Source organism: Cajanus cajan, chromosome 2 (assembly GCF_000230855.2).
Source record: "Cajanus cajan strain Asha chromosome 2, NIPB_CcT2T_4, whole genome shotgun sequence".
Taxonomy (NCBI): Eukaryota; Viridiplantae; Streptophyta; class Magnoliopsida; order Fabales; family Fabaceae; genus Cajanus; species Cajanus cajan.
The window spans coordinates 69,656,810-69,673,109 of NC_138518.1; the positions used below are offsets into that span (position 1 = coordinate 69,656,810).

The 16,300-nt window shown below is 32.6% G+C and overlaps 2 protein-coding genes and 1 long non-coding RNA gene across 4 annotated transcripts; 1 reads left to right on the forward strand and 2 right to left on the reverse strand.

Annotated features, from left to right (window-relative positions):
* Positions 1 to 565: 565 nt before the first annotated feature.
* On the reverse strand, positions 566 to 1,906 carry LOC145954507 (uncharacterized). The gene is made up of 2 exons (XR_014431747.1): positions 1,743 to 1,906; positions 566 to 1,361 (listed from the first exon to the last, which is right to left on the reverse strand). It is a non-coding gene; the product is annotated as an uncharacterized LOC145954507 (long non-coding RNA).
* Positions 571 to 5,406, forward strand: CYP77A5P (cytochrome P450, family 77, subfamily A, polypeptide 5). 2 transcript variants are annotated; one of them, XM_020367294.3, is made up of 7 exons: positions 573 to 1,211; positions 2,528 to 2,638; positions 2,754 to 2,970; positions 3,361 to 3,694; positions 3,994 to 4,055; positions 4,169 to 4,241; positions 5,011 to 5,406. In XM_020367294.3, the coding sequence occupies exons 1-7, from the start codon at positions 690 to 692 to the stop codon at positions 5,015 to 5,017; spliced, it is 1,326 nt and encodes a 441-aa protein (XP_020222883.1). In that variant the 5' UTR covers positions 573 to 689; the 3' UTR covers positions 5,018 to 5,406. The 2 variants fall into 2 exon arrangements, with proteins under 2 accessions (XP_020222884.1, XP_020222883.1); XM_020367295.2 differs by lacking the exon at positions 5,011 to 5,406 and having other exon boundaries at positions 571 to 1,211; positions 4,169 to 4,245.
* A 1,148-nt stretch (positions 5,407 to 6,554) lies between these two features.
* LOC109804715 (uncharacterized) lies at positions 6,555 to 14,745 on the reverse strand. Its single transcript, XM_083068866.1, has 6 exons — positions 14,106 to 14,745; positions 13,790 to 14,004; positions 11,701 to 11,986; positions 11,532 to 11,617; positions 11,320 to 11,411; positions 6,555 to 7,611 (listed from the first exon to the last, which is right to left on the reverse strand). The coding sequence occupies exons 1-6, from the start codon at positions 14,397 to 14,399 to the stop codon at positions 7,364 to 7,366; spliced, it is 1,221 nt and encodes a 406-aa protein (XP_082924992.1). The 5' UTR covers positions 14,400 to 14,745; the 3' UTR covers positions 6,555 to 7,363.
* Positions 14,746 to 16,300: the final 1,555 nt, after the last annotated feature.

Sequence of the window (16,300 nt, forward strand, 5' to 3'; positions counted from 1 at the left end):
CGATGCTTGCATCACTAGTATTATTAAATAAGAGTATATTTGATAGAAAAATATTATCTGTTTTCTGATAAAATAAAAAAAAACTTAAATATCTTTAAAATATGAGAAGGACTGAAGGAGGTATTAATATTTTGAAACAAACAATTTTCTAATGTACATCAACCTTTTTCACGTGCCGACCCCATAACTTTATAGTCTACAAATGTGTCAGATTTTTTGTTTTGTATTTATAGTACATATGGTTATTTTGTTGTAGTATTGTACTTCCAATTGATTCCATATACGTTATTATCAAAACTACATAAAATGGTGATGAGTTTTATAATTCAAATTCAAAGCACAAATTATTGAAACAAGTATTTGGATATAAGGTAATTAATGTGCAAAATCCAAGTTTGAAAGTATTAGTTCCATATCTGATAAAAATAATCTTTAATTAAATTTTATTTACCTTTTAGTTGAATTAGATAAATTTATGATAAAACTTTTACGTTCCATACAAAATATTTAAAAAAAAAGAGTACATTATTGACAACAATCATTAAAAAATTAGCATAAAGATGTGTTGAGAAGAAAAAGCAAGACAGCAGGTTCTAAGCACCTTGGATAGAATTAAATATTGAAATTCCCAGAAGAGATGAAAGAATTATAAATTGCAGCTAACATAGAGTGATTCACAACCCAATCATATGGTGCCAATCCTAGGATCCAACATGTCCCAAACACTAAAGTGCAGAACGCAACACCCAATGAACTCCACTTTGATGAAGTCACTGTCCCACAAGCCAAAGAACATACCATTCATAAGGTGTTATGCCAAAAAATCTGGTGATGTTGCCAAGATCATGGCTTCTGCTACACCTACAGCGGCCCCCATCACGTTTGGATTCAGGAATTTGTTGGAAACCTTCACTGTCGATGTGCATAGAGCAGAGAACAGGCCACTGAATGTGCCATTAATTGCCCCTTTTACCATTGCTACCTCTAGATTGGACAAGGTGGAGAACGTGGCTATAAGAGTTGAGTTGAGTAACGGTGCTGTGGGGTGGGGTGAGGCACCAATTTTGCCTTTTGTCACTGCTGAGGACCAAACCACGGCCATGGCCAAGGCTTCTGAGGCATGTGCCTTCTTGAGGAGATGTCCTGCTCTAACATTGGGTTCCATGTTGGGGGAGATTGCTGCTATTCTTCCAGGGCATCAATTTGCTTCGGTGAGTTTAATCAATCTTAAAGTCTATATAAATACAAGTTAGAAGTACTTACATGTTAATCATTATAATCCTCTAGTGCTTCTCACTTGCTGTCTCACTTCTTGTACTTTTTAAACTGATATGGTCTTGACCCTTTTACCGTACAAATTCCTGGAATTTTGAAGAACAGCTTTAGTTTTCTACTTGGTAACAAAGGACATGATGAAAGGAGAGTTACAAATTTTGAGAAAGTTTAAATTTTCAGTCAAGGAGCGTATGTTGTAATATTTACTGGTTTGACTTTTCTCCTCGTGTAACTTTTAGGTTTTTTTCTTTGATTTGCTTTATTTTAGGAAAATAACTTCTTACATCCTTGTTTGCTTAAAATTTGTTAGCTTTCTCAGTTCTGGATTCGATATTAAGATAATTCAAGAGAAAGAAGGGAAAAGGGTCTTTTTAGAATCCTCTCTTTATAATGATCATACTCTCTATCCAGATTGATGCATTTTATTTTTATTTTTACTAATACAGAAAGATAAAGCATAGTCTTACCGTAAGGAGAGAGGAAAGGGGAAAAAGAATAAAGCGTCCAGATTTTAAATCTTTCTATTACTGAGACTGAGACTCTTGTATGATATGCATGGTTTGACGAGTGTGTTACTCTCAGTGGTTACATGCTACCAGTATATGCATATATGCTTTGATGAAGTAAAGGAGAGATGTCATGGGAGAACATTGATGTGCATTACCAGTTGATTCGGGTTCATTTACTAGGATGTGAGATAATGATAGCCTGAAATAAATGAGATCTTAACCATTGAGTGTTAGGTGAATACTGACATTAAATGGAGTCTGATATGGATACTCAGATACATAATTTCAGACCTTTCTCATATCAGTTTTTACTTTATAATTATCTCCTTCACGTTCTCCTTCCTTTTTTATAAGACTAAATTAATTCACATTAATAACTATTTGCCATTTGCAGCTCATAGCATTAACCTCTTTCCCCACCAAATTTATTTCATCTTAAGAAATTAGTTGTTAATATAAAAAATAGAAATTAGTAGTTACTTCTTTATGGAGAAGCAACCTGAGATTATTTTACAGTGGATATTGGCTTCTGAACTTAAAAAAAGATTTCATAAGATATTCATGTTAATTTTTTATGTACTATTTTATTGCTCTTGGTGGAAAAATTGGCTAATACATGAATCTGGTTGTAAAATCACAGCACACACATTTTTGTCTTTTGACTTTGTTGGATTTCATAATAAATGTGGCAGTAAAACTTTTTTCATTCTCATGGGGCCCTTCCTGTCTGTCTAATATTGAAGGTTAGAGCTGGGGTGGAGATGGCGATAATTGACGCTGTTGCAAATAGTATTCGTGTGCCATTGTGGAGGCTTTTTGGCGGGGCTTCAAATACCATAACCACTGATATTACAGTTAAGTTCTTACTTAGTGTCAAATAAAATACCTATGATGAACATAATTTTACAAAAAGTATGTGAAAAAAAAATGATCTTCTAGAAAGAAATCTAAGCCATCTTATATATGCAGATCCCGATTGTTTCTCCAGCTGAAGCAGCTGAATTGGCTTTTAAGTACTATAAAGAAGGATTTAAGACATTAAAGCTGAAAGTGGGCAAGAATCTAAATGTAGACATAGAAGTGCTTCAAGCTATACGTGTTGCGCACCCTGAGTGTCATTTTATTCTTGATGCTAATGAGGGGTATAACTCTGAGGAAGCAGTGGAAGTTCTTGAGAAATTACACGGTTAAAAGCTACATAGTTAAAGTTTTTTCTTCATGCAAATAATTGCCATTATCTTGCGATGCAAGAAAATGCCCACATGCACAAACATAGTCATGAAACTTAGTACAATGTTTGATTGAATAAACTTTTTCATAAGTACTTTTATGAAGAAAAAATAAAATGTTTCTTCATTAGTTAAAATTAACTTATACATAAATTAATTTATAGAAGCTTTTCTCCAAAAATTTACAATAAATTTATGCATAAGTTAGTTTTAACTTATAGAAAAACTTAATTATTTTTTAGTTTATATTTTTTCATCTTAGAAGTGTTTCTGAAGTTTATCCAAATAGGCCAATATTATTTTAGAAAGTTTGGCATTGAACTTGTATTTGTTTTCTATTATTACAGATATGGGGTTGACTCCTGTCCTATTTGAGCAACCAGTTCATAGAGATGATTGGGATGGTCTTCGATATGTGAGTAATATAGCAAGAGAGAGGTACGGAGTATATGTTGCAGCTGATGAGAGTTGCAGAAGCATAGATGATGTTTACAAAATTGCGGAAGGGAATCTTTTAGATGTCATTAACATTAAGCTTGCAAAAGTTGGGGTAATGGGTGCCCTAGAAATTATTGAAAAGGCAAAAGTAGCAGGATTAGATTTGATGATTGGTGGTATGGTTGAGACTAGACTGGCTATGGGTTTTGCTGGCCAACTTGCTGCTGGCATTGGCTGTTTCAAGTATGTACTAATGTTTGAAAATTTTGAGCCATTTTTCAGGTTTTATAGCTTCATATTGTTGATGCATTTTTCAATTTTCCTTTTGTGTTGTTCACCTTCAATTTTATTAAGAGAAAATAAGCTATGATCATTCAATCATTCATTACTATGTGTGATAAATTTGTTGACTTTTATAATAAATAACTAAAAAGTTATATTAATGATGATTTATGATTAGTTGACAATGTTTTACATTGTCAATGTGCATAGCCATTAAACTCTTTTATTAATGCATTTAAATATTTCAAACTCTTTTGTAGGTTCATTGACCTAGACACACCACTTTTGCTGGCAGATGATCCGGTTCTTGAAGGCTATGAAGGTACACTCTGCATAATATCCATATGTTGCTCCTAAATTTTAGGTTTTCATATAAATATTGGTTTGGTTGATGTCCTTGCAATGTGATGACACTATTGCGTTTCTCTTGAACAGTTTCAGGTGCCACTTATAAGTTCACAAACGCTAGGGGACATGGTGGATTCCTTCACTGGGACAATATTGCTGAGTAAGTTGTGATTTTCTTGCACAATACAAGTCCAGATAATTTAACATAGTTGCTAACATATGCTAGATGATTTCTGGTGTAAGATTCATGGCATAAATAATGTTTTACACCTTAAAAGGAAGCTGTTCAAGCCTTATGCTTGGTTGGAACTTGGAAAGCAAAATACTTGTTGAAGATGTAAAACCATATTTCAACAATTCACCTAATAACAATAACTTAAAGGAGAATTGAAGGTTTCTATGCCTAAGTGGTCTAGAGTTTGAGCTTTGCTAGCCCTTCTTCAAGTTAAATGTAGAGTGAGAAGCTAATCCACCTTTCAAACACAAAAGGGTTCTTGCATGACAAGGCACGTTTGACTGTTTAAGAATAGAGATATAACCAACTTGAGTCTGCGCAAGTTCTCAAATAATTATTCCAAATGCACAAGGTAGTAAAGCCAAAATCTCCTACTAATCACCCTTAGAAAAGTTCTTTCTATCAAATTAAGGGTTTGTTTTTTATAGGTCAAATCAAATGTTTGTCTGTCACCCTATAACAAAAGAATAATGATTCCCTCACCACTCTTGGCTGTAGACACTCATAAAGGGATAGAAAAAGAGGAAGAAAAAAAAGTGTTTGATATAATTGATAATTTGATGTTACAAAAAGAAATGAGTTATGTATAACGGATAGGGTTACTGTTTGAGAATCATTATTCATAACAAATTAATCTTATATACTTACGTGACATATGCTACCTTGATTATGACATTTATTAAATTATGTGCAGATATTAGAGATGTTTACGGGAACACAAGATCTGGAAAGCATAAATAGGCAAGTACTTGGTGAGAAGGTTAATGAACCTGCCTAATTAAACAGCCATATATACGTGAAGTTTTCTTGTCCGAAAGGAGTAGATAACTAGTAACGCCCAATTGACAATTGCTGTGTTTTCACTTATTCGATTCCTCATCGTATGTATTCTGGGAAAGAAACTGGCAAATAGTGACCACGAATATGATATGAGATTCAGGGTGGACACAGTCAGGTTGGGTCGGAATATTTAGATTCAAACCCAATAATATTATTCGGTTTTGATTGCAAAGTGTAGAGAAGTAATGTGAAATCAAATTACCCATGTTAAAAAGAATAAATAAATAAATCTTAATTGACTCTTTCCCAACAGAGAGACAATTTTAAAAAACAAAAAATGAACCATTTTTTATACCACTTTAAATTTATGAATAATGTATCTTATATAATAAATGAGAATATTGATTAATTATCATTGTTTATGACAAACTAATGTATTGTTGAATACCCTCGTTCATAACAAAATAATATATACATAAAATTATTGACATAATATAGTGTAAAAAAATGGTGTAAGCCCAAATATATGTTACAAGTGTTTTGTTTTTCTGCAATATGTTACTAGCTTTAAATCTACCTTATTTAACTTGTAATTTGTTTCTTACGTACTTTGCTATCCATATAATTAACCTATGTAAGACACTAAACATGGATTAATCACTTATCTTTTTCACTCAATGACAATTCTACAATTTTCTTGCCAGACATTAATATTTTTCACAAATTTATCCACATAATGGAACATTGATATTTTGCTGTAAAAATATAAATATTACAGTTGAATTGACGATTTTTATTGTTATCTTGATAATTATTTTTTCCATTCTTTTGTATAATTGAATTTGATAAGCAAACATAAATTGTTAAGAACTTGAACATAACTCCTCTAAAGTGTATTTCAAAAGTTAAGTGCAATGATTATTGTTGATTTGAAAATGAACAATTGAAACTGGAATAAAACACTTGTATACATAAAATAAATTATGTAAATATTAAAATTATATATTTAATCATTTATTATTAATCCATTCTTTATCCTCAAGAATGAGGTGCATTTCAGAAACACCAAATTCTAAAAACTTTTACACATTACTTTGGTTGATAAATGGAGAGTAATTATATTTGAGAAATAAACAAAATTTATAGTCTTTATAAGCGAATAAACAGACAGCAAAGAATCACGGGCCATCAACTGACAACGCCTTTGACAAGGTTATGATTATGAATGAGTTCGGATCCCGTATTGTGGAATGTGCAGTAATTGGAGAAGTAAATAATATGTGAAATGTTTGGTTTTAAGTTTTGAAAGCCCCAAACTACAATTTGAGCAAAAGTTCATGGTTTGAGAATTTCAATCTGAAAAACATACTACTGTTAGTTGCACCGAGTATCACGCGCCTCAGTACGTTGAATTCGGCTTCCCTGAAGATCTACTTTTATGTATGAAATATTGCACAATTCTAAGCAAATACTCCACACGTTTACAGCAAGGAATCCGAAAAATATTTTTCATACTGTCACAGCACAATTTAGATTCATCACTGTGAAAACTACTTGATTGACAGCATACGTTCTCTACAAAGTATTCCACCTTCCATCAAGCTAATTGGTAGCATCTTTAGAGTACAACAACAACATATGTTTACCCCACTTGCTACGGTATACCAAAGTATTAAACATCTTAACAGTGTAAAACTTATTTTAAAACAGCATGATATTGTACACTGCCATCTCTCCTCTCACCAGAACAACATGTTCATCAGAAATAGCACCAAAATTGGGCCACGCAACACAGCAAAATCTCAGTATTTCACCCATTTCTTCTAAATCACAACATCTGTAAATATTTATCTCTAGAAATTAAAGGGATCTCAACCGTTATTGAACTGAAAAGGCTTGTACAGTCTGGCTTACTCCCACGTGTCCTTCCTGTGAACTTTTTGCCGTACTCCATTTAGGTTTTATATTTAGTTTTTCTCCCATTTCATTAGGAGGGGACCCTCCACTTATCTGATAGCTTTTACCCATATACATTTCTTCTTTTTCTTTTTCACTTTAGCAATCTCTATGAATTCATTGCTTGATAACGGCTTCATCTTTTGTGCTGATTAGCCATATCACAAGAATCCACAATTAGGCAGTCCTCACGCCATCACAATCTATACAGATGGATGAACTTTTTTTTTATCAAGTTTGCACCAAGCAATGAACAAAAATTAAGGCTCAGTATTAGCCAAAAGCAGGAATGACATGTCGACTTATTCAGTTCATCTATGGTATGTCCCATGTGATTTAAAGAACTGAAAATCCGGGTGATTAACCTGAACTATCCTTAACCATTTATCGGCAGCCTGCAAGAGGGAACTCACTTGTTGAGACTCACTAACTCCTTTTTTCATCCAAATAGATCCCTTTAACTTATAGGAAGCCATCGCAAAAGTAGGTATAGAAATCTTTGGTACACCATCCATCTCACTGGGATAAACCAGTGTTGGAGCATGAGTACGACCACTTCCTGCAAAAAGTAATCGAAAGAAATGTTTTGAAAGTAAACTAATCGGTATTGCATCATAGTGATCAAATGATTACATTTCACGTTTTTAGAAGAAAACGTTGTTTTCACATATAAGCCTGAGATAACATAACCAGCAAGTTGAGTAATGCACCATAAGATTGTGAATTTGTTTTTGTTTTCCCATATTTGTCACTTTCAAATTGTGGGTAATTGAGAAAAATTTAAAGACAACAAACCCGCGATAGTAAAATTCTATTTGGTTTTTATGCTGGAGGTCGACTATGGAAGCATAATACTTGCCACAATGATTGATGGAACAATATTAAGAGGAATAAAAAAACCTTAATATGGTCTTTTATTAAAATTTGGAAAAGACATACAATAGATGGCAAGAGAGGTTTTGGAATGCTCTAGAGAATAAAGTAGTGCATATTGTCTATATGTGAGCGATCAAAAATATGTAAAAAGGGGTCACATCACAACAAGTGTACAGGAGGATCAGAGCAAATCTTCCGATAACTGTATCGTTGAAGATCACACTTTAACTAGTATGACCAAAATAAAGTATATAAATGAGGGACACTATATCATTAGTGGATGTGAGACCTCCAACATATAAGTCTACAACATATAAGTATATATCAAGTCCAATGGATTTTGTATTGATGATATATAATCCTAATTGGAGAGTCATGAGGTAATAAATAGGAAGTCAGAGATTGGAAAACAAACATCGGGAACACATGGTTTGTGTTTGAATAGAAGTAAGAAGTATGTGGAATGTAAGTTTAGCAACAGAAGCATAAATCCTAGCTCAATGGTGAAAATTGGAGACCATACCATATGACAAATCACACAAGTATCTTCAGTTCATCATACAAAAATAACAACGAAATTTGGGGTGATGTAAACCATATTATTCAAGTAGATGAAAGAAAGTGTCCCCTAGTGTTATCTAAACTTGCAGTTCAAGATTAAGGGAGATTTTTACTGTACCGCTATAAGACTTGTGATGTAGTATGGAATCAAGAGTTGGGCAATAAAAAAACCAATGAGAGAATAAACTCCACATAACAGAGACGAGAATGTTGCATTGAGTGGAAAGACTAGACAAAATAAGAATAGGAATGAATGTTTTAGAGAGAAAGTTGGGTTAGTAACTATTATAGAAAAGAACAGTAGAATTTCACCTCAAGTGATTTGGACATGTATGGAGAACATTTGTAGAAGCTCCAGTTAGGAGAATAAAGCAGATGGAAGGTAGCCCTATCGCTAGAGGTAGAGCGAGATTAAAAAAATAAAAAATAAAAATACTATAGGTTAAACCATTAAAAAAGATTTAGACGTTAATAGTTTATCTAAAGAAAGAATCCAAGTAGCTGATCTAGTGGGGAAAAAGGCTTCGTGGTGGTGGCGGTTGTCAATTTTAAATAGCAAATTGATTTCCCATAGTGTCATCCTTCTATCATATCCTTCATTAAAAGATTTAAAAAAAAAGAAAAAAAAAGAAGATGCAGTTGCAAGTGAGTTGCAGGTTTGCATCCATTCTGTTCTTAACTGCACTGTTGACAAAAGGATGCAAACAGTTCCAACAAAAGTTCGACAGATACTTGTGCAGGTGTGAGCAATGTAACTAGTAAAATATGTGTATCTATAACTTCCCAAAAGATGATATTCAAAGAAAAGGACATGTACTATGGTACTCCAGATAAATAAGTACTAGCTGTAAGAAAGCTTAAGATAGCTAAACAAGGAAGAACATTTGTGTATTATAAGTGACCAATACCATGGTCAGATCACGTTTTAGCTGAAACATCATAATACTTGAATGCTAAGAAGAAAATCTGCATAGCATGAAAGCCTGTGAATAACCTAAGTATTTTAACATTGGTTTTGACATCTTTTGACCAAAGTAGAGAATATCCACCTCATTCTTTAATAAGACAGAATTATATTTAGGATTAATAAACAATCTCTCTTTATCTGCTACCCCGGCCCATACTTTGTTTGTCAAAGTAATCAATAAAATGTAATCTGTCTTAAATATAGAGTGCTTTTCATTTCAAAAACATACATATACTGTCAGGACAAAAAGGAAGAGGAATAGAACTAGTTTAGTTAGGGAGAGGAGAGTAGTTAGGGATAGTTACAGCAATCAGTTAGTTTATCAGTTAGATAAATTAAAAAGAAATAAGGAGAGAAGATTCATTTACAGAATTAGGAAGTTTGTAAGAAAAGGGCAAATACTTGGAGGAGGATTTGTTCTCCTATTAACGGTTATTTAAATAAAAATGTTCAGTTGCTTTGTTAGTTTTTATAAATTTCTCTTTTCTCTTTCCAGAGTTTATAACACAGAAAAACATAAAGCAGAATACGATATTTGCATTTATAGTTATGTGTGTGCTGAGCAGGCATTTATTACTCTTATAAGTTTAAAAAAAAGTCAAGTGAAAGATAAAAAAAAAAAATGAAATTAATGGAATACATGGGTAGACGGATCCGGGTCCGCGGACCGGTCCGTAAGTCCGCGGATTTCGCGGATAACGGACCCGTTTTTTTCAAATTTATATGACTATGTCTAATTTTTGAGCCCGGCCCGTGAAGTCCGCGGACTTAGCGGATTTAATCCGCGGGCTTGCCAGCTAGTCCGCGGACTTCACTAATTAATATTTTTAAATATTATGATTTTAATATTAAGTTGTGTATTTAATTTTTTAAATTATTATGACATTAAAATTATGTTTAGTTGGTAGGTATTTGTCATTTGAATTACTTTTATGACATTTTGATGCTTTTATTATTGAAAGTTTGGTACTATTATTTAAGTATTTGTAATTATTTTTATTTTAATATTTTAATATTTAGTATTTTAAACCATTTTAACTATTGATAAATTTTAGTATGATAAAATTTAGCTTATAAATAAAAAATATTTTTTTTCTTCTAATTTTATGTATTTTTATTTTTTAAAAATTTATTTTTTTGAACCATTATTTAAGCCCGCGGACCGGTCCGTTATCCGCGGATTTTGGCGGGCCGGATACGGACTTAAAAAATAAGTCCATTTATTTTACGGACCGGACTTATCCGGCCCGTATAAAACACGGGTTTTACGGACCGGGCCTTAAACGGGCTGGACCGGTCCTTATACCCACCCCTATGCTACTGGAGCACATATCTTTCATATTAGTTTTCAAAAAAGGAAGAATGTTTTTTGTGAATATTCTGTTTCTGACATTAAAAAGGGAAAACCCTATTTTTGTCTGCCAAAAGTACAAGCACCATCAGATTATTCATCAAAAAATTATTTGTCATCAAACATCAATTTAATACCTTAATTATGTAAATAATCATCAAATTGGTCATTCTTTGTGAGACAGGGAGATGAGAGTAATGGAGTCCTAATTTAGGTGATAACATTTTGCATTATCGAGACTAAATTCTGTTAAAAAAGGGGAGGACTAAATCAACGATACTTAGCATTGTTGAGGACTTAAACGATGACAAAAATCTTTGGAGGACCAAAGAATGACAATTATACCTTTGGAAATGGAAATAGAGGACAAAACTAGGGGTTTACTCAAAAGGGAATAATCTCAAAATGCACGGGTATATTTAATCAAACAATATGGAGCCAAAATGAGTGTCGTATAAGCAAGTATAAGATGCCACTGAAGATCAAAAATAGGCTTGAAGTTCCATGATTACCTGTCAAGGGTGTATGGAGTGTATGGTACGTAAGAAAACACCCATCTAAAGCTTTTAATGTTGGACCTGTGGGTATTCGATATATAGGATACCTAGAACATGACATTAAAATATGTCAACAGACAAAAAAACATTAGATTAAGTTAATCTTGCGAAGTCTATTAAAAAACAAAAAAAAAAAAGGGAGAAAGAAGTTATAAGCATTAGATTACCATGCCACAGACATCCAACTGACTGGTAATAAATCACAGCTTCTCAATGACTTGAGGGCAGGATAGTGGCGTGCAAGGTCATGTATCTGTCAAAATATTATAAAGTATAAGATGGATTGATCAGATTATGGTTAAATAAGTCACACATTAACTAATGATCAGTAATTGCCTTGTCAGCCAACGGTTCACGACTATAAGGAGGATCTTGTTCCAAATACTCAAAAAGAAGATCTTGAGGATTCCCAGTTTCACTGTCATCACTAGAAAATTCTTCTTGCACTGCACTGTGTTTATCATGTATAGATAGAGTGTTCATTTGCATTGAGACACCACCAGTTAGATATTGAGGGTTTCTTTGTGTTATAAATTCAGTCCTTTTTCCATATTCATAATCATTGCTTTCTTCACTACATGAATCTCTATAGTAATCACCATCACTATCTTCACTGGTGTACCTAATGACATAAAAAAATAATATTTGATTGGTTACAAGCTAAAGAACAATAGCACACACTTCCATAACACTTGTAAATTATAATTACACAGAAGTAGGATAGTAAGTTAACAAATTACAAAAATATAATAATAACTCAAAAATTTGTACATAAGAATGTGCATGATCAATGGCTATAAAACGAATTGCTACAGACCAGTACCCTTAGCAATTTTGTCCTGTTCTAACCAAATGGTCTGAAAGTAAAAAAGCATGACATCACTTCGTGAAAGTGTAACTTCAACAAAATCAGTGCTCTTAAGCACCATTTCAAACACTTCTTTTACATTTCATATGTGCTTTTAAGCAGAATTAGCTGTTTTTGTATTAGTAAAATCCTAAAACTATATGATTTTATGCCCTTCAATATCAAGTTTGATAACCTGGATTGATATACTGAACCCTCAAGGCAAATCAAGAGTAACGAATAAAATGCTACTTATTACTCTTTACTAGTTATAGGATGGAAAGAGGGGGGGATTAAATTGGCGCTAAAATTTGTTAAATCATAATAATGGGAGGGAAGTGAAAATTAGAAAAGAGTTACAAAACAAAACAAATTGAAATGATCATAATTTATAAAAGGCAGTACACAAGGCTCCCACCAAGCAGAGAAATTGTTCCCAGGATATGACCCCATAACCTCTAGGTCACAAGGCAGCAACCCTATCACTGTGTCAAGGCTCTCCTTAAGCAAAATCGAAGGGTTATAAACAAACAGATTTTAATGTATTATGCATTTTCTTTACAAAATACCGAATGCGTACATTTAAAAAAAAAAAAAGAAGGAATAGTGGCTATTCCACTCGAGGGTAAACAATTTTTTTTATTGAAAACAGAGTCAATACCAAATTATTTTCTATAATTAACAGATAACAATATCATCTTCCTGCCTTTTGCTATTCTGAACTTCTGCAGTTTCTATATCTATGAGAAGCATTTTACAAAGACTACAAGATAATGCATGTATTTCTAATTCATTTACTTCTCAATTTTTTCCTGTTGCTTTTCAACCGGCATCCAGAAAGCATATTCAATAACAAATAAAATTCATTTAAACAATATACCCTACACACCACTCACATGGAATAGAATCAAGTGACTTTGGGGGTTAAACTTTAAATTTAAACCAAATCTTATCACTTCATTTTCAATTTGCTTAGTTCTTTCACTGTATGATTAGGAATAACAATTAGCAAGCGATATCACTATTTATATGGTTGATAATGAGAACTAGGAAATGGTTGCCAATTATTCCATATGCAATGCTTAATGTCATATCTACTTTAAACCTGTGTTACAGTTTCTCTTTAAGCTAGATATTGTACCCTGTTTCAGTTTTCATTCTATGCTCTGCTCAGAAAGAGACAACCAAGGCCAATGCGGTGCTGAGGGGGCAAAATGAATTTAGTCCACAGATACAACATAACTTAATGCAGAACCAAAAGATAGGAAATTCAACTACAGTTCTATTCTACAACAATCCTCTGAAGGAATTTGTGGCTAATTCATGTTAGTTAGGTTATAGATAGCTTACAAACACATCATGAAAGCACGGATTTTGAAGAAAGATTTCACCATCAAGTTTTGACAAGTGTCGGTATAAGGAAAAAAAGGAAGTTACGTGACAGAATTAATGAATATAAACAAACCCAATGGAAGAGAGTAAAAGAGCGGCATTTACCAACAATTCTACCAAGTTCCAGGGGCTGGTGTTGTCTTAAAGCTAGCAATTCTTATTATTATGAAGATGAAATGGCAATACCTTGACTTTGCACTTGCCTTATCAGCAGACTGAGCATATAGTTGAATAGCTGACAAATACGGAACATAATACTGAACAACAGACTCACTTTGATCAAGGACCAAAGGAACTCCAGCTCCATAAGCACTCCACTCCTTAAAAGATTCCCAGAGATCACTCAACGCAAAGTAAGACTGATACTCCACATCACAAAACTTCCAACCTCTCATCGTTGTCTACACAACAGAAAAGGAGTCACAATTACATAAATAAGTAGAAAACATTTGCAATAACTGTTTCAACATTTTAAAAGATGAATTGAGAATCCGAGATCAACCTTGGAGAAATACTGAGCCGGGACTAACGGCGTCGTGGACTCCAAGAACCTATCGATATTACTAACAGGCTCTGCAGACGGTGACGGAGTTGGTTTCAAAGATTGGTCCAGATTGCTATTGCTACTCTCAGAAACATCGACTTTGCTCTTCCAAGTTAAATCCGCGTTCTCGGTTTCGCCATTCTTGGCTCTGTGAGCCTGTTTGCGCTGATTCTGGTTCTTCCTCGCCTTCACCGGAATGTAAAACCGATCCCCGCCGCGCACGCCCCCAAACTGCAGTGCAGTCCCCAGCATTTTCCGGCGCTTTTCGCACGTGTCTTGTCCTCCGTTTGGCGACCGAGGAAACGAGAAAAGTATCGGACGAGAAAATTCGTTATCGCAGAGGATCAACAATAAAGGGAAAAGAAAGAGCGGCGAATCGGAATCGGCGATGAACGATGAAGAAAAGAAAAAGAAAAGGTAGAATTCGTTGAAGGCGAAGGGAAGAAGAAGAGAAGAGAGAGGCAGAGGGAGAAGAAAAGCTTCAACACTCTTCTATTACAACGAAACAGAGAGATTGAGAGAGAGAGGAACGAGTGCATAGCAAGTTTCGTGGAGATTCTGTCATTTTCCGTTTTCTTGGGGGTATTTTAACTAATTATGTCAAGTTTTGGGATGCGTTCTTGAATTAGTTGGACTTTGTGCAAAGGAGTGAGTGAGAGTGAGTCTTGGACTTTAATAATAAATAAAATATAAGGTGACATTTGGACTTTATTTTTTTATTATTAAAATTTTAAAAGTATAAATATTACACTTTCTAAAATATTTATAATTTTATTTTATTAACATTTTTTTTAAGTTTAAGAAATGGAGAGATGCATCTTCGAGTAACTTGAAATGGATAAGATGAGAAAGTTATAATAATTTAATATATTTAAACAGTTGAATTTATAATAATAGATCAAACAATAACATGTGTATATTTAAGTCAAAATATATATTATATATATGTCGTAATTTAATTTATTTTTATAAATTTAACAATTTAAATATATTAAATTATCATAACTTTTCTATCTTAAAATTAAAAAAATCTGAATTAAGTCACTTAATTATTCATATTCTTTAACTTTGAGACAAAATTTACGATAACTTTTTTACCTTAAAGTTAGAGCATCTATTTCCCTTACATTGTTGCTAACTATTCCAGTTTTTTTTCTTCTCAATTTCATCACACAGATCAGTATGCCACTTCTTCTAAAACAATTCTCTTTTTTGAAAAAGATAAGTGCTCACCAATACCATCTATGGTCCCAAGAAAGAATTCAGGATATTATTTTCATTTTAATTTTAATTATAAGGAATATATGTCTATTTTTAAATGTACTTGTTACTAATTTTTTATATTACTAATATATTAACGAGTCATTTACTTATTTTATGAAACTAAATGTATTTATAAGTACATTTAAAAAATTATTGAAAACGAATTTTTAGTCACAAACACATTAAAATGAATATTGGCTATGAGACCTTGCTGTGTTTCATTCCATTCTAATCTATTGTTTGTTTGCCCGGCAATGTGGACCATTGAGTTTAATATATAAGTGGGTCATTCAATCTGAACACAATAAGTTGTATCAATTTTTTTTTTCGTCATTAATTAAAACAACTCATTCAATTTGATGAATTGATTAAGTGAAAACCTCTTTTGATGCTGGTTTAATTTAACATTTTTGCTTATTAAAGTCCATTCGTAGCTTTTCTTCAACATTATTATGCAATAATCAAATGTCCTTTTAAACCTTTATATCAATATTTGAAAATATTTAGTATGGTAGTCTTTTATAAAATGTATACTTTGGGGTATTGGGGATTTCTTTTTTCTCTTGTGATTTATGGAGCCTTCTATTTTGGTCAATTTGAAAGTTTGATTCTCTTTGTTGCCTAATTAGCTCATATATAGAGTATGTTGAGATAATATTAAAAATTAGGTTATTTTAACAATTGATTATATGTATATTTTATTATTGTTATAATAGATTATATTTATAATAAATTTCTTGTAAAGTGATTTTAAGAAATTTAATTTCACTTGTATATGGTAAAAATAAAATTATTATATTTTAATTTCAGTTGTTGTTTTAAACATATAACTCGTTTTACAAACATTTTTTTTCTTTAAAAAAACAACTGAAAACTTCAAAATTAATTTT